The 24702-nt window shown below is 34.8% G+C and overlaps 1 protein-coding gene across 2 annotated transcripts in view; it reads right to left on the bottom strand.

The window, feature by feature from the left end:
- LRBA (LPS responsive beige-like anchor protein) overlaps positions 1 to 24702 on the bottom strand; it is a 399174-nt gene that overhangs the window by 317355 nt on the left and 57117 nt on the right. For both annotated transcript variants that reach the window (XM_085313166.1, XM_085313167.1), the window contains exons 14-22: positions 23377 to 23545; positions 21377 to 21456; positions 19939 to 20001; positions 18071 to 18168; positions 14528 to 14620; positions 13051 to 13159; positions 12426 to 12507; positions 10561 to 10684; positions 10111 to 10303 (exon numbers count right to left, since the gene is read on the bottom strand). In XM_085313166.1, coding sequence (XP_085169292.1) covers positions 10111 to 10303; positions 10561 to 10684; positions 12426 to 12507; positions 13051 to 13159; positions 14528 to 14620; positions 18071 to 18168; positions 19939 to 20001; positions 21377 to 21456; positions 23377 to 23545 — 1011 coding nt within the window. The remainder of the gene's footprint in view (positions 1 to 10110; positions 10304 to 10560; positions 10685 to 12425; positions 12508 to 13050; positions 13160 to 14527; positions 14621 to 18070; positions 18169 to 19938; positions 20002 to 21376; positions 21457 to 23376; positions 23546 to 24702) is intronic.

Genomic DNA, 24702 nt, shown 5'->3' with positions numbered 1-24702 from the left:
TGCAATGGAGAGTAGTACATGTCTCACAGAACGTGTACAGTAGCAGCAACAGTTCAGCCTCAATGGAACGAATCAGGAAAATGTTTTGCAGGGCTGCTGGTTACTAAACCCATYTTGCAAAAAGGGTACATTCACTGTTTTAAAAGAGTTTCAACAAACAACACTTAATGTTTATGTCGGTCCTTGCAAAACACAACCAGCTTTAATAGCCATATAAAGTTTTAAGTCCTGGCATTCTAACTACGTAAGTGCTAACTTCAATAAACTACTAACCTAATTTAAGTAAATTACAAGCATCAAGGAATATAACTTTAAATGCTCTCTTAAAGTTTWTCATTAGTTCTCTGTTGCAGCTGCTTTCCCTTAGCATTTCAAAGAATCATTGAGCTTAAGTACACAAAGGAAGATTTAATTTTCTAGTCCAGTCCTTGATTTTAACCTAGGTTCCCACACATTTAGCCCAGTTACTTGGCTTGGACAATAATATTCAGAGAGTTGTCTGGTCTTGGTTTAAGAAGTCTAGAAATGAAATTTCCCTTGGGTCATCTGTTCCAATAATTACATCTACTTTACTGATTAAAAAAACTGCACTCTTTCTTATTTGAATGTCTGGCTTCTGTTTCTAGACATTGATTTTGCCTGCCCTCCCCAGTTAAAATAAAATTAAGAAAAAAAAACTCCATGAGGGAGAAATGCATCATTTTTAAGGGCTTTTTCTGTTAACATAGTATAATAGCACTGCTCTTAAAAGTCCAAGAGAGAGAAATAACAGTACAATCTAAAAAGAACGAGCTTTCATTCTGAAGGACTAGAGTCCTTCCTGTGATCCTCTTCTGCCCAGCCTTTTAAATCTTTAAATGCGTTCCATTTTCATGTAACATTACAATGTAAGTCTCATTAAACTCAAATACAAGAATAAAAATGACCTCCTATACAGCTTTTCACTTTCCACTCTTCAGATACATCCTACGGTGCTTTGTCCTAGGCATTTAATTTTGTGCAGTGTGAGCCACAAGTGGTCCCAAAGACTACATAATCCACCTCACTCTGTAGGACTCTCATACTTACCACATGAATATCTGTGCCATCTGCAGCAATTTTACACTAGCTTTTAAGCCTTTTCCAGAAGTGTTAAACACTGTCAAATATAACATCACATCTTGTGGAACCTATATAATACTCTGCATTTAATRGCAATTCCTCATTGACAGTTTTTGGAGAAATGGTCAGCTGGTCATATCTCAATTTATAAAACCTGTGATTTACTCTTTTTTTTTCTCTAATGTGCCATCAAGCCAACCCCCTTTATAAAAGCCTATAGCAGCTACAGAGAGTTCCTCTTAGCAGACAAATTTCTCATCTTGTTAAAAGCATTAAACGAAGCTTGCCTAAAAATAAGACATTTCCTATAAAATCAGACTGATAAGTTTTTGCTGTACTCTTGGTCCTTTTCAGCTTAGTCCTATTTAACCCGAGAATAAGGATCAGCTACCTGGCCTATAGTCTACATCTACCTGGGCCATTTCATTTCCTCTTTTTGAGCACTAACACACAGAATCATAGAATTGGTAAGGTTGGAAGGGACCTCTGGAGATCATCTAATCCAACCCTCAAGYGAGTGGCCCATATGGGGACAGAACCTGTGACCCTGGCATTATTAGCACCACGCTCTAACCRACTGAGCTAAACCTAACCCCACCTCCCAAACTCCCCTCTTTATTCTGCAATTTGCTAAAAACATTAACAAGACAGAGAAGATCAGCCAATGTTTTCAGAAATTAACTTTTTAAAATAATCAGATAAAAGTATCTCTCACATTGTGATTAACATGCCTCATGATTACTATTGAGCAGGTTTTCATTTTGTTACGCATTTCATGTCACAGTTCGTATTACATTACTGAAAACTTTCGATTTTTCTGACCTCTCATTAACAATTTGATGCCTCATTAATAATAAACTTCAGACATAGCTAGTTTTTCATTTATTCTTAATACATTTAAACTCTTACTGCCTTGTCAACAATGGGATCCCCTGCCTCCAAACTGCTTCCTACACATCATTACTTCTCATTTAAGTTTAAGACACTTAAAATTTCAGTGCTGGAAGAGAAGTTCATTTAGACATAAAACTTCCTGCTTTTGAAAACTGAAACAATCATAAATCCATGGGCTAYCTAAAAAATTGCCACTGTTTCAGCAAAGTCCTTCAATACTTACTAGAAACATAGACTTGTTATTAATTGATTATTCAAAATTGCCCCTTACTATCTTCATTCTTTTGTTTCTTTGAGAGTCTCCTGTTGCTTGCTTTATAGTTCCTAATAACCTACATATGCTATCATAAAGTCAGATAGGTACCCCAGGTATTTTTATTAATTACAAATATTTAACTTACGAAGCATGCATGAAAAGCTGGAGCAGTGTTTTTTGCTATTTTCTTTTCTTTTTTCTTTTCTTTTNNAATTAAAGACTGTAGAAAGATACAATAATGAGTATTACTGGGTGTACAAGTTAGAGACGCAACCAAGTTTACAACATTTACAACAGGGAATAGATAATGATTCTGAAGCCAGTAAAGAATAACCCCCCAGTAATACTCTGGAAAGCAAACTAATGTGTTTTTCAGGATTGTTAATGGGTACTACAAAAAAAAAGTCAATATAGAGAACTGTTATCTTTACAGATTAGCAAAATAAGCTTATAGGCAAATAGATTTAAGCATAATCTGATGAGAATTTGTATGGATTTAAGAACAATGTAGAAAACAGCAATGAGAAACACATTGCTGAAGAAAATTAGCAAGTACAGAAGTACAAGAGTACCTCACTTAAAATAAATAAATAAAATAAACAGGAAAGCAATTGCTAATTTCACCATATACATCACAAGTCAAAATTTCATATAACATAACAATGCTTTAAGTAGTGTGCTTTAAATAACATGCAAACTAAAACAACATAGAAAATTAGACAGGCTACCTACAGCACAGGATTTTTCAAACTTGCATTTCAAGTTCGAAATTTTCTTATTTTAACAAAAAAATTAAAAAACTTAAGAAATACTGCTTTGCAAAATCAGCTTTTCAACAAGYATATCTAAAGATTTTTGCTCACTATATTAATCTGTAAATTGGTTTGATGAGAAAGCAAGAAATAGTGTTACTACCAAGGCAATGGACAATTCTTCCCTCCCACTCTTGTTCTGTGGCATGGCATTTATAAAGCACACAAATTCAGAAAGTCATACAATATGTTTTCTTTTGATGGTATAAGATTAACAAAAGCATTATCAAGAAAAATGCAAAATGAAGTAGAAATTACTATTCTAATACAGGTAGACATAGATAACATATAAAGATATTAGGGATTAAATACTAGGATGTACAAACTAGCAACAATTCAATAGGCAACTGTCAGCTTGAAGAACCTTAGATGCACTTATATAAAGTCATTTTTTTTACTTTCCTTTAGGTATTTGCAACTGTAAAGCTGATAATACAAAATTAATTACTAGAAATTGTTCTAAATGAGCGAGCTAAAAGGCCAATCATTAATCTTCACCATCATTTGATGGCTAATCCATAGCTGTTTGCAATGTTTGGAATGCATCTCTACGCACTACTAAAGACACTTGTGAGCTAATAACTACAACATTTGCCTCTGCCATTAATTTTAACTTAATTTGACATCCAACATTTACTAATTGCCAAGGAGAAAAATTAGCATACAGCAAGGAAAAAGGTTAAGATGATTGACATTTGCATTAAAGAATACAGTGAAAATACTTCAACTATGTGTTAAGATTTTGTCATTTCTCATTATCAGGTGAGCAATTTTGTGGAGTAGAGATAGGACAGGAACGTCTGCCAAACAGGCCAAACAATTATATGGTACTGCTGTTTCCTTACAGCTTCTGCCCCTGCAAAGTAGTTCCCATGCTGCAGATTCCATCAATAAAGTCTTCATAATTTCAGAAAGCATTACAACTTTTTAATATTCACAAGGACTTTATTGATCTGTTTTTTCCACTTTACAACTAGCAACACTAACAGTGCAAAAGTGGAAACTATTCTCCAAACAAACAAAAATTGTCCATTTTGACTGAAGGCACCAGTATCTACAGATATCAAAACTAATTTTAAATTCAGTGAAGGGAAAGATACAAAGGCGTGCACTGTACACTGACTGCAGCTCACTGACCTGAAGAATCTCTGGTTATTTCTGAGTGGTTCTGAGTAAAAGCAAGCTAAGAAATGCAGCTACATATGAGAAGTTTCTAGAGGAGCTCATGTTTCCATTAAAAGGTATTCACTAATACGTAAGTGGGGAAAGGATGAAAATCACTGTACCAATACATTTTCATGTTCATGTGTTTTTATCTCACCAAGAAATTTTGGCCTCTTTTCTTCCTAGCTTGAGAAACAATATGCTCACATACAAGTTATTTCAAGAATAAGAAAGTACTAGTTAATATAATTCTTGTAAATTCTTCAGTTATGAGAGAGAAATCTATATATGTTTGTTAGAATTTTATTTTCAAATCAGGTCAAGGTAGAGCTTACTATTACCTCACCATACAATAATAAATTGAAAGCGCTGTACCAAACACTCAAGCTGCAGCTCATTTTCACAAACATAATTATGGCTTTCATTTAAATAGCAAGACATGAGCTTGTTATCTTCAAGGTATATATTCCCTTCCTATCTCAATCCACTTTCCTTCCATGATTTCCACAGTTCAGCTGACAGACACACTCCCCATGAAGTACCAGTGTGCTTTATGCACATTTGATATTTAACTATTAATGAAAATGTGTTGTAGTCAAATTCAGTGCTTACCACACTGGATGTCTCAATACCCAGCTATTAGTATTGTGCACTTCTCTATTTTACCAATCTGTTTCCATATGTTGTGAGAAGCCCTGCAGCAGAGAGGTTCCCCATCCATCAGCTCCACTCACGGCCCAGAAGTGTTTTCTCATTCAGTTCCCAAATATAAAATAGCACAGCCACAATGAAGAGAGTTGGCAGTAAGCAAGAACACTGCAGCAACACTGAAGACAGCCACTAACGATTTTCCATGCTGCAGACACAAATCCCATCTTCTAATCTTTTTATATATATAGTCATGAGGATTCACTCTCTTTTCAAGTCTTCTTTGCATGGTAATAACTTCTCATAGCTCTCTGCAACRTTTTGCATTAGTTTTTGTCCCTGAAAAATCCATTTCCTCATTTCTTCTTTTATCAGACCTTGGGTATTTTTCAACTAGTACTAGATCCCTATCGCACACACTTCTTTCAGGCTTTCATGCAGCTCAGTTCACTCAGTTGATCCTGCTCACTCCTGCTTCATAAATTCTCAGCCTACCTTTCTCACTCCAATCCTATTTCTTGCCTCATTTTTTGTTTGATTTACCCAAATTTCAGCTTTAACATTTCATTTACTCAAAGGGAGTGGCTAATGAGATGGGGGTGCTCCCCATTAAATGTACATGCTGCATGTGTAAGGACCCATCAGTGGTTCAGGCACCTCTCCCTGCCCCCTGCCTATTCTGTCTGCTGAATGCTGCAATTAATTCCTCAGAGGCAGTGAGCAGGAAAACCCTTCCCACATACCTCCTACATGAAAAGCAGGGAAACACTTTAAAAAAAAAAAAAAAAAAAAAAAAAAAGGTGAAGGATTTTGTCAGAATCACACTTTCGGGAGGTACATAATTTCAAGGGAGCATGAACACTCTAGTCTATGAGTTCCTTAAGCTCCCCACAAATTAGGTGCCCCCCTCATTTTTTCAAATCCCTGAGAATCATTTATGTCTGGAATAAGTAATTTTTTTTTTATAAATAGCTATTTTTAAGATAAAAATGAACTTCTATTTCAGCATTTCAAGTGTTCTGCCTATATAATTTGCATCTCCCTCAGCTTTGCTTCATGATATGCTTTGGGTGTCATACCTGAAATCCCAAAACCTGCAGTAGTCCAATGATCCTCTGGGCTAACTAACTGCGCTTMTCAGAAGAGCAACGTAGACGCTTCAGAGGACTAAGTAGCACTTGAAATCTTCAGCATGCCTCAAAGCTAACAATGCCTGAAAACACCACTGTGGGAGAGAGACCTTTTCCTCTTCAGAAACGGGGACAGAAAAGGAGACTCAACAGCCCTCAACAACTCAGGTGTGCCAACAGGATCTGGACTCCAGAGATCCTGACAGTCCAATACCTTCAAAATCACTAAGCCATGTTCCCTTCTCTGTAAATAAAAGTTTAAGTTTTCATCAGAAATTAGTTGCTCCACTACCTAACTATTGTTGCATTTCCCTTCATCTGCAGTAGTGTTGAAAATCAGGCAAACATAATACACACTCCATAGATATCATCATCATCTGCATTAAATGAGTGAGGTATCTAAAAAGATGCATATTTACTGAACACTTATCCATGCTTATTACAGTTGTACTTCTTTGGATTGAAAGCTAGCAATTATTTAGAAATACATTGTATGCTAAAGTGACAGTACTAATGTTTTAAGATTACACAATTTCTTTCCGTTCAGATCAGTGAACAAAATTCGAAAATATTTTCCACATAAAGAAACAACGAAACTGTAGCTTCCATGTATTAACATTCCTGAGGCTTAATCTGTGCTATTCCAAAGTTCAGAATTTACCCAAGTGACTTTTCTTTAACCAGATCATGTAACAAGTAACATGAAGCATCTTTCTAAGTAATAAGATATTTTAAGGACCTGAAATAAGCAAATGCTCATTTTTTTCTAGTAGTGTAAAACACTAAGATAATTTATAAGGGTATGCTGTGTAAAACACTACATTCATTTAAAACACGGAGAATCGGAAAGGTCGAAAAGGCAAGCGCTTGTTTCCTATTATTAACCACAAAACCATYGGTCCTGATTGCAAAGTAACGCTCCTAGATAAAGGCCTAGCTGGAATGGTTATAATGTTTAAACACTAGAAGTTTCCAGCTGCTTTCACAAATTCAGTGCTCTCTGATTACAACAAACTCAAGTTTTGATTTAATTTTTTCATTAACATTTTTATTGAGCTAGCAGCTGCAGATTAAACACATTTGTATACACTATGTTAATATTTGCAGGAAAAAAAGAAATCAGGAAACACATGAGCAATACTAAGAAATTTGGCTTTAAAAAGGTTACACACACCTTTTAAATTCTGAGTCCAAGGAAACCAATGTAATATAATTATGCTAGAAAAGCCATTGCTGCTTATAAAATGCTGTGCAGCTGTTGGAGGAGAGGGTTACAGTGACAAACAGCTTCCCTGCTACAAAGGTGGCAGGAAATCTATCAAACTGGACAATAAAATTGCAATTGAGTTTCTTTGGCTTTTTATAGCAGCTGCATGTATCTTGATGTGTAGCTTTGCAAAATCTATCCAATTCTGCACTAGTCCTTTATATACTAGTTCTTTATCATAGAATGGTGTTATAAATTAGTGGTAAGAATGGAGCAAAGGGTTGTAAAAAGGAAAAATAAGCAGCAACCCAATACAATTAGAGATGACATACTAAAAACACAAATTGGTTAATCTCTTAGCAATGATAAGGAAGTATTTTTGCTCCTGTAATTCCCATATTACTCTTAAAGCATACTAAAAATCAAAACCATCTGAGATGCACTTAGCATGTAACAATCTGCCTACTAAATTATGTCCACATCACGTTATCTCTCTACTACGTGAATCTCAAAATTGGTGTAAGAGGATGTAAGAATACTCAAAATAAGTAAAATCAGAAGAATTAAAAATTCATTATCATTGGATATTAATATCATTACATAAGGTCATATTCAAGTCATTAGTTTCTGTCACAAAGGGTTTTTGTGATTTACCCTAATTACATTTAAATAAATAAAAAATAGCTATGAAACATCATCTATGCTTACATTGCTAATTGTATGAACTGCAAATGTTACTTACAAAAAAAAAGTTATACTGTAAATACACAGAAAAGGTGGAAAAAATCCTTTTTAAAAATTCTCAAATACTGTATCATCATTCACACCTTTACCATTAGGTTTACTTCTAGGTGCTTTTGTTGCTCAGCCATGCTCCTTTAGGCTTTTAGAGCTGAATAATATTGGCACTAACATCCAAACAAACTGAACTTCCTTAAATCCACTTTAATTCCTTCCAAATTGCAATACCACTATATTGCTGGCACTGCCTCTACTTGCACACTTCTAAACACTGCTATTATCAAGCTTCCTCTGAAACAGACTGGAAGAACAAGCAGTCCTTACATATTTGACCTGAAAGCCAACAGATTTTGGAAAACTGAGGTAGGAAAATTTTTTTCCCACAAGCAAGGATACCTCACACTATGCCAGCATGCCAGGAACCAAACAGGAGAAACAGGAAGAGTCAAGCACATTATATTCTCATTCACTACAGCGCTGCTCTAAAATATACGCAGTCTGTTGAGAAAAACTAAAAGTAACATTATCTACACACCCTCAGTTTTTAGGTGTTTTCTAAAAACAGATTCCTTTTCTTAATATTTGGTCCATAGGATCATTGAATTTTTTTTTTTCTCTTCTGTAAGTTCTAGACCATTTGATTAGCCACATTAAGTTACAGAATTAACATATATTAATGATCAAAAATCTGTCAGCATCTTAACATAGATTAGTTAAATTAATTATGTAAGATTTCACCCATTACACTAACTTACAACTCATAAAAAGGTCAAAGAATAGAACTACAATTTGTAAGTGCAAGATCATTTTTAAATTCAATACCCCAAAGCTCTGTACGACAGAGGGGGAAAAAGGTGGTTTTCTTAACCCTCTCCTCTTTTCCCTAGGGACAGTTCCCCAGCAATTCCAAGCAATCAGAGAAATGCTTTAAATTATGCCAGTTTATAAACTTTACTCTGGTCACAGTTTGCTACTGTACGATCTATTCCATGATCTCTACATCTTGGGAGAAAGAAAAGAGATTTTTGAGAGCTRAAGAGCTGACATGAAAGAAGATTAAGGTATTTTTGTATGACTAAAACATGACCAACCTCAGTATGGGTTAAAATTTGGCCCTGAATTCTTTGCACCAATAACCTGTTTAGCCAAGTGACCATTTAATGCTGCTTCATGCATTTCTATTATATGGATTTCTGTGTTTGCCATCCCATAGCCAAACAACTAACTATCAAGCTATATAAAGGATGAATTAATAAAGCTGCAAAATAACTGTATTCATGTTGTCTACAGAGATGGACATTTTTCTTCAATTCATTCAAAATAAAGGAACCTCAGAAATGCTAATAATCCCTTAAAGCCATAAAATGATTATCTGGATTCACAGACTTCCAGTCCTTCTTTTCACATACTTAATTTATACAAATTTAGAAATATATAATTTACAATTTAATTTATCCTGAGTAAATCTTTCTGATAAACCAGAATAATTATGCTTACACAGGCCTCGTTCTTTTGTATGGAAAAGGAAGCAGAGCAGTTATTTTACAATACCCTGATTGAGATTCACTAATAACTTCTATCATAAAAATTCTGGTTACCACAAAAAAAAAAAAGTCAGAAAAATAATGAAGTTCAGTGGTCTTATTCATACTGCGAGGATTTGCTTTCTCATCATGCAGCCCATGATGGCTTAACAGCTGAAATGTCCATCTTAACTTCGATTTCTTTGCTTTTACTGGTTTGTTTTACTGCCTTTTGATGTTTCTAAATAGTATTTTTGTTTAAGAATAGATATGGTACGCCACCTTGTGTTCATGCCATTATTAAAAACTGAAGTCCAGTACATACTTCAGAAATGCTCCTGAAATCTGATCATCTAATTTTTGAAAATACTTATGTGCCATTTTAATATCAAAAAATACTAGCACAACTGAACAACAAGAAACATTTTTGTTTGAATTGTTCAAACAACAAAATTAACATTCAATTGTCAAATATTTGAAATCTTTATGTCCARTAACATATACAAACACCAAGATTTTATTTATTTCAACCGTTGATCTTCATTTTAACACTATTTTATTGTATGATCCACCACTTTACAGCTCCAAACTTCATCAAACAGTACAAAATCTCCCAGCAGTTTCAAACACTCACCTTTGAATGTGTTATTGACAGTGTATCCACCCAAACACGCCAGCCACCCCATTCATATTTGATCGCATGGTAGAGCAAAATTCGAAATATGGCATACACCATCTCACTTATCTTCTGTTCCTCAGAAGTCTTAGGGTTAAAACAGCAAAGAGAAAGCATCCACTCCTGCCAGACAGAGCACTGCAACAAACTCCTGCAAAATGCACATATACTATATAGTATGATTTCAAAATCTTAATTTACATCAGCCAAGTGAAGAATTTAACATGCACAAAATCACTGCTCTATGCAAGCTTCTCTAATACTACATATTCTATAATATTGAAGAGTAAGAGTACAGAATTTGCTAAACAGCAATGAAGCTATAGTTGCTTAATGAGGCTATTATATTAGGACACTATTATTTACCTACATTATTTGCATATACGTGCACATAACAAGCTATCTTACCTCCTATTTTCTCTGCTGTTATTAAAAAGTTTAATCATATCTGAGAGAAAGGCTCGCCGAACCTCCAGAGTTTCTGGACACTGGGGAGAGTTACGTAGCAGGACTGCAATAACTTTTAATACCTCTGTAAAATAGGTCATGAGCAACAAAATGTTAATACTAAAGCAAATCTTAAAATACCAGACATCTTTCAATACTGTTTGTATGCTAATCACTTCAAGAAAAGTGAAGCCGCATTAAAAAAAGTATTATACTGAGAAAAGGCACATCTCTACTTGAGTAGGTTTGATCAATGTAAATGCTTTCTTTCAAAACTTCTCACATCTGTTCACCTTTAGGGGGATTTACAATCCTATATAGCTGAAGAAAATGGAAGCAGAATTATACTATGAAAATTTTTGAATTATCAGGTTTAAGAACTACAATTATAACTATATGATGAATGACTACTATAAATGGCTTAAGATGAATGACTTAAGACAAAGTCTACATAATATAATGCATCAGTTACAAAACCAATATATGAGAAAAAAGCATAACTTCCCTCACTCTCAATATTTGAATTTTCAAAGAATATGAATAACTCCCAACTACTCTTAATGATTTTTGTTGTTTAAAAAAAAAAAAAAAACAGACACACACAACACTGAGGACAGAACCTTCCTGGTATAAAGGTTCATCAGTTACTCTACGAGTGTATTGCTTTCAGTATTTTAAGGCAGTCAAAATTGTTGTCACGTTCCACTTTTTGAAGGAGTGTGACACTGCTGTTCTTATTACTTAAAATAAGTCAAATTAACTTTGCAACTAAATTAAGATGGGATTTGGACACAGTCATTGTGTAGTTTCAACTCATCTTGTAGAATTTCTTTTTAAAAGTCTCTATTTAATATTATTAAACATTGACTTTACAGATGTACTCGGAAAGTCACTGTTCCTAGTAAATCTAGATGATTCCAGACTCACAGGTCACACTACAAATAGTCTGTAGTGATCACAGCAGCGACTGTCAACTTCAAAAATTTTAAGAAACAGAAATCTTGTCACACTTCTATTGCTTCATATGGATTTGCCAGAAAGCAAATATCAATCTCCAGTTAGGTTTCTCTCCTCTGTATCTACTTGCCTTTCCTTTCTCTGCCCTACTTTCCACACAAAATAACTCCATAACTATGCCCTACACTTAATGCCCTACACTTAATGCCCTACACTTACATAGCAGCTATGAAAGTAAAAATTCTGTATTTTTCTACAAAAAAAAAATGAACTCCCAAAGCTATTATAATACTATTGTATTACACACAGAGTACATTAATAATGCATATAATTTAGGAAAGGAGATTCGTATTTCCTTTTAGTTCAAAAGACATCTTAAGTTTCATATCAAGATATTTTCCATGAAGTAAGTGAACCAAAACATAAATAGATACATTTCTCCTACTTKCATTCTAGCATTGTCATACTGAGAGTTATTTAAGATGAAAGATCTTTCCATACTTCAGGTAATTTAGTCTGACATCACTAAATAACGCAATCAAAATTGTGCTGGAACTTCAACATGTACTAAATCAAAATATTCTGTGTATGCAAGTCTTGAAAACCATAACATACTGCACAGCCAAAAAGGGTGAGCTATGAACTACATACACATTTAGACACATAAGATATCTTTCAAAAAGCTGAAGATATATGCTTCCTGAGTAACTCCAACTAAACACACATTATCTTTCCTCTTGCACGAAAAACTACAAAAAACTGAGACCAGAATTCAGACTCATAGATGTAATTAAAAAGCTTTCTTTTTCTTTAAGTAACAGTCATTTTGTCTAAAGATGGTATCACTTAGAAATTTATATCATCCTTACGAGGATTTTGTATCTTTGCTGTTGAATCTGGGTCAGGATGTTGTTTATGTATCACTTGAGTGCAAATCTGTTCCGTCAGAATCTAGCAAGAAGGAAGAAGAACATACATCAATGGTCATAAAGCGAGCTTACCGGAGTATAGTTGGATACATCTTTTCTACACTGTCATCATTATTTCAAAGTTATAAAACTACACAAGGATCACTCGTCCTTTTTCTTCATAACTTAATTCCTCATTTCTAAAATTTTACTCAAGTCCATTTTTTGCACTCTCTTAAAAGCGCAACTGTTATTTTCAGTGCACTGGAAGAGAAACCTGAATCTAACCAAAACAGTCATTGAAAGGCAAGATCACTGTTGGAATAAAATTCCACACACACGTGAATGTCTGCTTGAGACACTGAACTCGCTCATTATCTGGAATTGTTCATAATGAGCATATCCAAGTAAGGAAAAAAAAAATCTCAAGTAGTGAGCTTTGGAAAAAAAAATAACAGCTCCCAGCTGCATCGTGCTAAGGTTTTAATGTCATCTGGAACATATCAGCCAAAATATGCAAGCAATTTTCTAACAATGTCTTACAAGTAATTAGGAAGATTGGATCCTAACTATGGTATATTACTACCTCAAATAGGACATTGTATGTGGTCATTGTGATTAAGCTTGTCTGAAGCATCAGCCTTTCAGCCAACAAAGAGAACAATCCATGTCCAAGCATGACTTCAGCTTTTCTCCTAAAATAGCACAGAAAGAGAAAAATAAACTTGCATACTCAACTTGCTAAAAAAAAAAAAAAAGTGCCTCAAGAAATACGAAATTAAAACATTAATTCTTTTTTCCCTTATGTCTTCATTTTTGACTAAGAAAAAGGTCAAGGAGTCAAAGAGGATCATTCTGAAAGGACAAGTCATTCCCTAAAGGTAGTTGGAAGACCGATGTCTTTCTTCCACAGATACTGCTCACTCACCAATGGGCTCAAAAAGCTAGRACAGATCCTTCAGGATTTCTTGATAAACATTAAGGAAAGGGCATCTTTGTCCCTATTTAAGCCAAATATACATTTTAACCACGGACAGCAATCTCACTAGTTATCTCATATTGTTTCCAACTTTCCAGCTAACTCAGTTGATTGATATCAATATCATATTTTCTTCTGCAGATGGACCACTTCATGACTCCCAGGTTCAAAAAAAAAAAAAAAAAATCATGCTAAAGAAAACATTTCAAGAAAAAGAGCGGAGAGATCTACGCACTATTCAAAGTAAGGACAAGTAGCACTGACGTTTGTCCATGACTACCCAAGTACTCTCATATGTGTACACATCATGGCTAAAGCACAAAAGAAGGAATAAAATCAAAATAAATTAGGATTAACTTTACAGGTAAGCAAGAGTTACTGAAGTACAGACACAGCTGAAAAGGCTTTAGATTTCTACATTACTCACCTTCATAACGAAAGGGTAAAAATGTTTATATGAATACTGCAAAACACTGTTTTGTTACAGATTAAACAAATAGATATCTGCTTCAACTCCGAGCCATGGCAATCTCACCAATATACAAGCTTCTACCTTAGTTAATCTCCAGATCACAAAACTGGTTAGGCATATAGGCTATCAGCCATATAAAAAAAAGGAACTGTTTGTTAACATTAATGTAGTTTTACTCAATTTTATTAAGAACATTGAAAAAGATACTTCAGACATCTTAAAGTGAGTTCTCAGTAAGCAATATGGGTTTGAATCTTACTATTCTAATTCTTACTGATTTCACTGGAATTACGCAAAAAAAATGCTTTAAAAATAGAGAATTATAATGCAGGTTAGCAGTAGTAAAGGAATATGATAAAGAAGTGATAATGCCTGGACAGTAGTTTCCAGTAACAAGTAGTTCCACCACATCAAAAATGATGTAATGACAAACAAACTGAAAGGTACTCAGAAGAATAATATTTCCTATTTGGTGAAGCATATTTACTGATTAACCTTCAACACAGCATTTGTTATTTTATTCTATTTTACACAGACAAAATTATATAAGTCTGTATATACACATACACACACACACGGCACAATTTTCTTAAGATCTAAATCAGCACTTACTTTGGAGCAAGATGCTTTAAGAAATATCCCATCACTTTTAGAGCTTGCACCCTGATGCCTTCACTTTTTGATGCTAAAAGCTTGTAGACAACCCTAAGTGGAGAAAACATAAGGCTTCCTAAAATAATTGAAACAAACAGTAGTTTTTGAAATGACAGATCAACTGCATTAGACTGCAAGTAAGTTTGTGTCTGGGCCAAGGGCCTGGAGTTAAAAAGATGGCTACTAATAAGACTAGAAAAAAATAGTATAACATTTTTGTTAATAACACAACAATTTGTTTTTCACATTTTTAAATTCTATTTGGAGATTTCTAATCTGCTTTTAAATTCTCCAAAATATCAGAAAATATATGTATAGCTGTGAAAAGGTTGTTGCAATTTCTATATGCAAAACTCTCTTAATCTACTATTTTAACCAGAAAAACAAGCAAATAATTGTTTTAATGAAAAATGTGGCTGAATAGAAAGAGCCATATTTGGATGGAGATTTATTACTAGCACTATTATTTGACACTCATGTCCTTTGCTGGTCACTCAGGAAGTGAAAAAAAAAAGCACCAAGTTGGGAGGAAATCTTGTCATTTTACCCATAYTCATTTCTGCTCTTCAGAATATTAAGTATAAAATCTTTAATGCAAAAATACATTGGAATCTTAGCTGAACTGTCTTGCCTGCTAAGTTTGACGTGTTTAAATACATGTTCTTTCTAGAAGATATTCTTCCAGTCATTACTCCTCTTAAATTATGATGGTAGGTGTTATTTCAATCTCTGTTAGAATTCTGACAAGAATATAAACAGTTTTCACTTTTCCATTTTCAGTAAGAGCCAAACCATTGCCCTACCATCCTGCAGCAGGGCACTGTATTGTGTATTTCAGAACAGCTACAAAACAGTTTGAGCACTTTTGTTTATTCTGATTCTATTATCTTGTTACACAGAGAGCTTTTCTTTAATGCAACCAATCTAAAATTAAAAAATTGGGGATGTTCATCATGCTAATTAGGAAATGTCTCCTACAACCAGAATTCCATCCTATCAGGACTCTTAAACAATCTTTGTAGGATCATCTATAGTTAGGACAGCACCTCTGCTGCTTACGTCTTTATGATGAGAGATCTCAGTGAACTATTTCTTTCAAGACATGCCATCCAGCATGTAGTGACCATGAAATGATCATCTCATAGGTTTTGTCATAGTGTATGGGTGATGAATAGATATTACTGTGTTCTTTTTCATATCACAAGGAGATATTCTGTAAGAGTGACAGAGCACTGGCACAGGTTGCCCAGAGAGGTGGTGTAGTCTCCTCCTCTGGAGATATTCAAGGCCCGCCTGGACGCAACCCTTTCTAACAGGCTCTAGGTGACCCTGCTGAGCAGGGAGCTTGGACTAGATGATCTCCAGAGGTCCCTTCCAACCTTACTGACTCTATGATTCTTTGATATTCCCCTATTTTTCAGATAAGACACCAAGAAAAGACAATGAAAATAATAATCTTTATTACAGGTGAACAAGTCAAAATACCCAGGGGCCTTGAAAAGGAATGTATACAACTCTCTTTGGACAAACTCTCTCACTGAATGTAGTTGTACTAGCAAATCTTCAGCTCTTCTAGATATCAGACTGTAAGTTTCTCAAGGTGGGGCCACAGAAAAGGCAAGAAACCACAATTAGTGAGAATTAAGGAAATGTGTGATGTAAGCAGTCTGCCTGGCAACCCAGGCAAAAAGCCCATTCTCCAAAGCAGCATTCAATGTCCTGTCCATGTGAAAACTATTCTCCCTTCAACTCTTTCCCCTATTACTAGAAAGCTTCTCATCTCTGCAGATTTTGCAATCTGTAAGGAGGTCTCAAAAGTAAAGTAGTCTTTAATGTAATTTTAGATTTTCAAAAAAAGTATACACTTCCTTTACTCAGTTCCGTTCATTCAAATCTGTTTTCATTTCTCATGTTCAGCATCCTAGAGCATGCCAGCAGTAACTCAGGTAAAGGCCTACCCACTTTCTACCAGACACAGACTGCTGCAAATCCACTGCCAGAGAACTCTCTCTCCACCTTAATGCAAATGCTTGAACAACAAATTTCAGAAGCTTAAAACTTTGGTAAGTGGGAGGCTCCAGAAAAGCACATTCTGGCTATTAGTGCGACTCTCACCAATTGTATGATGCCAAATTTCAAACTCTTGTTCTACCACCTATGCGATATTAACATTTCTCCACTACTTAAAGAGATATTCTGAGGAAATTTGTAAAGCTTTATTAAAAAACGTTTCTGAAGAAACATTCCAAAAGTATCTAGTGTTAAAATATTGCATTTCACATCAGTCTGTTGTAGAAAGTTCACAGAACATAGCCAGGGTTAATAAGCCTTATTTATACATACCTAAGTACTCACCACCAATTATATGTTCCTTAACTATTGCCTACCTAAAGATAGTACCCAGGACATCTAAACTGAGACAAATAAAATCTGATTCTACATTGGAATCTAAATGAAAACCCATAAATGATTAAAATTCAATTATTTATAGTAAATAATTTATCCTAGGGAAGTTGAAGCAACAATAGCTGTGGAATACAATCAAAGGGCAAGCCCACCATATAATGTCATGCTAATATAATCCATTCCCCTGTTTTTCCTAACAGAACAGTACAAGTGATACTTAGTCTCATAAGGAAAAATATTTTCATGTGATTATTATTTCTTCAGTAGACTGGTAACTTAAAATTTTAATTATTTCTAAAAACTACTTATAAAGACTTGTAGAATTATTTTTATATTTAAATAACAAGRGTTTTTTAATATTAAAAAAATAAATATATAAGCAACCCATTAAGTGACTGGAGATACTACAGGAGCAAGCAATGTAAAAATGAGACAGGAAAATAAAATGATTTCTCACTGTGGACTCACTATTCATACTGACTTGCCCATACACTAGTTAATAAAAAGGAAAATGTCTACTGTCAGTTGTTAAGTAGTAAAAACAAATGTATTATATTAGAGACCCAACATGACATTCATATACTTTATTATTTAGAGTTTTTATTAGTTTCCCATAACATAATACATTACCGTACAAATGAAGACAATGCTGAAGAAAATGGGTTAGAAAGGAGGAGAAAAAAAAAATCAGCCTAGCACTAAAAAGGAAGGAAACAATTATAAACATGCCTGAATGCTGTCTCTTGAGAAAGACCAATTGAAAAAAAGTATATATATAAACAGGGGTTAACCAATAGGTGCAAAAAAATGTATGAATTGAGATTCTGCCTTTATACAGCAAGAGAATTACTATTCCACATAGTCTTCTAGGAATAATTCTTACCTTTTTTTGCCTGATGCTATTTTCTCCCCACAAAATCCATGTAGATTCATTTTAAATTAGGAAAGTTCAATAATGTGACCACCCTCACCCAAAAGGAGTCTGAGATTGCAACATACAGTGACAAGAACCTTTCAGACTACATGGAAATTTTATCAAACAACAGTAAGGTCAAAATACTATTCTTTTTTGCCTACTTACAAAATTTAACTTACCGCAATCCATTTCTCTTGTCAAAAGCAGGGATCATAGAACTGGGATGCTCTGACATCAGAGCAACAAGTAACTGCAGGACATCTATTAGATTGTCATCCTGTTGAATAAAAATTACAAATTTGAAATGAAAATGCATCTATGCTAGAGCATGTTTTTGGTCAAGAGAGTCACTGCAAATTATCTGAGCAGTATTAGCATACCAAGGGCCAAAAGGGATAGGCCAGGATCAAAGAGCTGAAGATCTAGAAGGCAAGTTCATGGAGCCAAGAGAAAATATTATCTAGAAAATACTTTTTTTTCTTTCTTTTTTCTTTTTTTTTTTTTTTTTTAATAGAGGGGAGAGTGACACAAATGTGTTAGAGAGTAAGCCCCTGACACGGAACAGACTCTATAGCTATTTCACTCCATGCACATGGTCATCTGTCCACATGCACATTTCCCTCTCTTCTTGCACAGGAGCTGCTGCATATTTGGGGCACTGGGCAGTATTCAATAAGAAATCTCTACTAACAAATGCCCACTCTGGGGGGGGAAATCACCTGCCACTGACAATACTAAAAAATGGATAATTCAAGCCACCCTGTAAAGTTTTAACACTATTAGTTTAAAGCACTCAAAAGTCATAGTTCAGGATTTTTTCTAAAATTATATTACAATTACAAAAAGCCCTACAAAGCAGCAAAATGCAATCATGTCTTCTTTTCACATTCTCTGTGGTATTAAAAAGAAAATTTAGTTTAAATAACATTTTCCATCATTTTTGAACATATATTCTGATTCTGTCCCTATTAGTAAACCAGTCTTAAGCCTCCTGAACAACTCTGCTCCACTGAAAATATCATTAGCTTGCATCACAGACGCTATCATTGACAAATGAGCCTCATAAGACAACCGAATTTTGCTTTTTTATTGTCGTTGCTATGAATTTACATCTAGATAACTAATTCATTAGGATTCAGTATCCATCTTTTAGACTAGGCAATAGAAACCTCATTATATAACTAAAAATATTATCACTTTCTCATCTAAAGGCTATATAAAGCTTCTGCTATTTTGGTCCACCTTTGTTACCAGGATTTTTTTTTTTTTTTTTTTTTTTTTTAAGATATCTATATACAGGAGAATGACATAAGTTATTCGACCATGATGCAGCCAAGTACATGCTTCAGCAACCAGCAGAGAGATTAAAAGGATGATATAAGTGTACATAGAAAATAAAAAATTAAAAATTAAAAAATCTGTACTACTTGAAGCAAAGCTCAATTAATTCCTTATTTTACCCATTTCAAGCACCCTCACAGAGATTAGACTGGTTAGATTTATGTTCCCATTTCCCTCGTCTTTGATGTTGCATCTGGYATAAAGTGCCTTTTCCCGGTGCTAAAATGTGACGATGCAGATGTATCAGTGGTAACCAACATTTTCTCTCAATTAAGTTTATATGCTTCTCTTAGATGCCATTAACATGCACRTTTATTTTTAATGTATTTTTTCAATTTTATTGCTTTATTTAAGAAGCAGAATAAAAAGGAGTAAAAAACAAAATTAAAAATATTCCTTAGGCAGCATAAAACAAGTTTTTTTTTTTAAGCACCATCTGCTTTTCTGCTTGGTAAATCAACATAGGAAACTATTTTGAGTTACTGGCTTACTGAACTTCAATCTAATATTGAACATAGTGCACTGCGCAGTATTGGTAATTCAACACACAATGCTTAAGAATTGGACAATATTTGCTACTTCTTTTCCAGAGCCATCTTGTGGCAAAAAAGGTTTTATATTTTATTTGAAAACATTAAGATAATTTACTTAGTGGACATGAACAGCAAAAGCAATGTAAAWAAATAAATAAATAAATAAAAGTTACCTCATGGATAGTGAGTAGATAATTCAGAATGGCCTGCAATTCATCTTCTTTTATTCCATAGTCCTTTAAAAAAATCAAATTTTAACTATCACCTTTCAACATACAAAGAGCAGTTTGCAAAAGAGTCTCACAAGACAAACTTTTTTTCAATGGGTACTATAATAGTTTCATAGATAGAAGGTAGCTGTTTCTCCGTCCCAAAAGAACCCAGCTGAAGGTTACAAAAGTGCATTAAGAAGACTCCAAGACAGCCATAAAGGTAAGCTAGCAAGTAACATAGTACATGAACTGATACAGCAAATGTGAACTGAGAGGGTTTTTTTAATGCACTGATTTATGGCAGCAAAGAGCATGGATGTTTGTTATAAGCATAACTTAGCTATGCCTACAGCAGAGATTGTTTATTTTTTTGCACTTCAGAATTATCTTCAGTTGCTTTCAACTTTGCAAAAATTTAAATAATTTACYTTTTCTATATCATAAACCTGCCTTAAGATTTCTTTTGGTGAATTGAGAAACAAAACAAAACATTTATGAGAATGGGATTATGGAAGGAGAGAGCTAAAAAATCTGCAGAAGAATCAACCTTTTATCATGGACATCCTTTCTACTGTCCCTGGGAAGGTCTATCCAAAACTGTCCAAGTCATAAACCTTCAACAGAAAAATCAAATTCACATACTCAAAAAAGGTCATTTAGAATTTGATAACTAAATCTTCCCCAGTATGTCAATTATAGAACATATGATTTCAATAAAGAGTGGGCAAGTTAAGAGCAGAACTTTTCTGGTAGTTACTCTTCCCAACTGCTACGATTCTRGAGAGCAGCACAGGAAACATTTTGGTACCTTAACAGCACAAAGAAGGGGAGAAAAAAGTTGGATCAAACACAGAAGACATAGCCCAGAGAAAGGAGATACAAATAAGAAGAGATCAGAACTTACAGTAGAAAAGGGCTATGAAGCCTCTATAATCAGTAAAACTATCAAGTTATTATCTAATGTTGAACAAATATTTGCAAAACTGGTATTTGTTCTGGTAGAGGGAGTATCTTGTTCTCCTCTGTCCATAGCATCCAATGTTATACTACTATCAAATCTACTCTTTTACTCTACGCACTTCTGATGCAAGTGGTATTGTTGTTGTCAAAAGCAAAATACCAAATCAAAAAGTACGTATCTCCCCTACAGCAGATATTTTTAAATCAATGATTTAACTATTCCACTTCTGAAAAATCACCTTAAAAGAGAGAAAATACATCTTCAGCACCACTGTCTATGACACCAGCCACAATAAGACAATGCATCTTAAATGCTATTTCCATTTACTTACTTGTTTACGAATCTCAACATGCTTAGGAAAAAAGAAAGTTATAGTCAAGTTGCTTTCCTTATGAAAAGGAACTTGGATACCTTACCACAATTTAAAAGTTAGCCTACCTTCATTACTAGCTGCTTAATGAACATTAGTAAGAATGCTCGCAGAGATAAAATCTCTTTTTGATTAGGTCGTGGCCCATCTACAACAGAAAAAAAAAGTGGATACATAAAATACAAACTAAAAGTGCTTATTAGTATAAAATGCATTTTCATATACAGAAAAATAAGAGGCACTTGCTACATGAAGAGGGCACAATTTTGAGTACAGTTATTTTTCCTCCATTTTGGAGTACGAAATAGTAATAATTTTAGTACTGGTTATTAGCAAAATGCTTTGACTAGTGAGGTTCTGCAAAAGCTTTTATTAAATGCAGTTTTCTAAAAACTTCTGAATTCTTTTCACAGTTTTACAAGTCTCCATTTCCATAAAGAAGAACCATTCTTCTTTTACCAATTTTGTGCAAGAAATAACTCCAATATGAGAATTTTACACTAGAATTCTTAGATTTCAAATTTTGCAGGGTACAATTCTTTTTAAGACTACTGTTTACTAAAGCTTAAAGGTAACACTAGATGACATTATTACCCATAGGCCATACATGACAAAAATGAATCCTGCAATACTTCATATAAAAGCTACCTTAAGCCAAAGACTTAATTTGTTAACTTAAAGTCAAGGACTTGCTTCTACCATTTCTGTGTAGAGTACTACTAAAATATTTTAAATGCTTAAATATCGAGTAGCTCCCAGGAGAGACAGGGTTAAAATAACAGGTGCAACCATACAGCAAAGCCAAGAAAAAGCCTTTATATAGAAAGCAAACTATCCTCTCAGGGATAGTTTTTACATTGGCTCATAGGTTCCCAGTTTCTATGACCATAATCATCAGGTAAAAGCAAATCAATTAGCAAACGCAAGTAATCATACAAGACTATGTTTTTGTACAGGATATGCCCACTGGCATATTTTGTCTAAGAATAGGTATTTTCAACATAGACCAGTCTAGTCAAAATAAGCCATACAAACTAAAACAGTAAGACTATTCTATACATACGCTTGCTTCAGTTTCAGAAGCTAATTACATAAATCCATGTCTTCACTGAAATGAAAAACCGCATATACTTTGTTCCTTACAAGACACAAACTACTACGAAGTAATCTGCAATGCTCCAACAGTTGGTCATTCTGTGAAGCAGACCCCTCACTCCCAGCACATCTAGCTCTCTTTCACCCACTGTTTCTCCCTGAAATTCCAGATCTTTTCTTCATCACAGGAGAGAGCAGAGAAAGAAGGTACTTTCCTTCTGTCAAAAGACTGAGAAGGTGGTGTGTGCATCATCCCCATAAAATTCAGAACAATAATAAAAAGAGTCATAAAGACACATTTTCAAGAAGCATTAATTTCCTAGTCTGCTCCAGGCCCATCGGTACATGTTTAAACTATGTACTGAGCGGCYGCACATTTCATCTCCCCCAGTTCCTTCTATAGTATGGCCTTCTCAGTTAGGCAGCTATTCCCTTTGCTTTTTCCTTGCAGTGTTCTCTTTCCATGTCAATAACAAGTACAAAACACATGTTCTAAATTTCTTGCTACTTCTTTCCCCATGAGTTCACTGTACAGATTAAGCAAGCTTATAAAGCATGTTTCCAACAAGTTCAAACCTCTATGCCTCTCAGATAGACTCAATATACCTGCTTTCAGCTACACTGGTCCTATCAGCAGATCTAACAGGCACTTAAAGCTGTTCAGAACTTGCACAAGCTCCATAAAGAGAGCTTGTATCCCAAACACAGATCCACACCTACAAAACCCTATGTGCTCTTCCAGTTCTAGTATCTGTCTAACATAAAATCTAATATTATTAAAATAATATATAGTGACAATATAATTTTCTTCAAAGATTTTCATTAGTTGATTTTTGAAAAGAGCCTTCAAGAGTTAGAGTGAACCCATCCTATTAAAATAATTATTTTTCTGGAACATTTACAGTTCATGTGACACATTGAACACAATGCTTATAATAAATGTTAGCTTGCAAGAGTAGAAATGAACACATACCTAAACCTTTGGGAGCAATACCACTGCGATCCTGAGGATTCACTACCCARTAATAATACTTCAGGGTATGCATGACCAAAAGAACTGTTCCAACTCGCCGGATTGCATTGTATATGTTAACAGTGCCAACAAACTCAGTAGATAGGTAGGTGTACAGGATCAGCTGAACCTACAACACCCAATAAAGAGCTTCAAAATCATCATAACAAAACTGCAGTCTATCAGACAACTGCAATCTCAAATTTCATCCATTAATATTTTTTAAAGAAACAGAAGACTTTCTCTGCATCACCTAGTAATGAGGCTTCTAAAATGCTTGGAAACTGAARAAAAAAATCATTTTATTTTATAGAGATTTTTTAAAGTGGTCCATTATTCATAGCAAAATGAAAGCACAGTATTCAGAGATTCACAGAATTGCTGAGGTTGGAAGGGACCTCTGGGGATCATCTCGTCCAAACCCTTGCTCAAGTAAGGTTACCTCGAGCAGGTTGCCCAGGACTGCATCCAGTYGGGTTCTGAATGTCTCCAAAGACAGAGACTCCACAACCTCTCTGAGCAATACGGTCCAGTGTTCAGCTCCCTCACAGCGAAGAACTGCTTTCTGATGCTCAGACAGAATTTCTTGTGTTTTAATTTGTGCCCACTGCTTCTTGTCCTGTCACTAGGCACCACCGAGTAGACTCTGGCTCCATCTTGTTCACGCCCTCCCATCGGATATTTGCACACACGAGTAAGATCCCCCTGAGTCTTCCCTTGCCCCGGCTGAACAGTCTCGGCTCTCTCAGCCTCTCCTTGTATGAGAGAAGCTGCAGTCCCTTCATTATCTTTGTGGCCCTTTGTAGGACTGCCTCCAGTAGGTCCGCGATTGTCTTGCGCTGGGGAGCCCATCCCTGGACTCAGTGCTCCAGCTGTGGCCTCGCCGGTGCTCAGTCGAGGGAAAGGATCACCTGCCTCAACCTGCTGGCAATGCTCTGCCTAATGCAGCCCAGGAGGCTGTTAGCTGCCACAAGGGCACATTGCTGGCTTGTGTATTAAGATGAAATACGTATGCTTCTATCCTCCTTCATACAGTTTTGGCAGATGAAGTTAGGAATTACTTCAAATGCTTGTGGTTGAGAATAGCAGTAGTTATATTTAGCTGCCAGAATTTTAAAGATATTAGCAAAATGAAAAAAGACAAAAAAATGCCTACTACAATTATTTGTTAATTCTTTTTGTAAACTATCCATAATATTTATATCATACAGTTGGCTCTTGATATTATTTCATAACCTTAAAGGAATTATGACTCTTCTACAGAATGATGTTTTGTGCTTTTTCTGA

The sequence above is a fragment of the Rhea americana genome, unplaced genomic scaffold (assembly GCF_003343005.1).
Source record: "Rhea americana isolate MKP2758 unplaced genomic scaffold, rheAme1 scaffold_38, whole genome shotgun sequence".
In the NCBI taxonomy this organism is placed as follows: Eukaryota; Metazoa; Chordata; class Aves; order Rheiformes; family Rheidae; genus Rhea; species Rhea americana.
The sequence above is the reverse complement of the archived record's forward strand: the minus strand, read 5'-3'. Positions and strand labels throughout refer to the sequence as shown.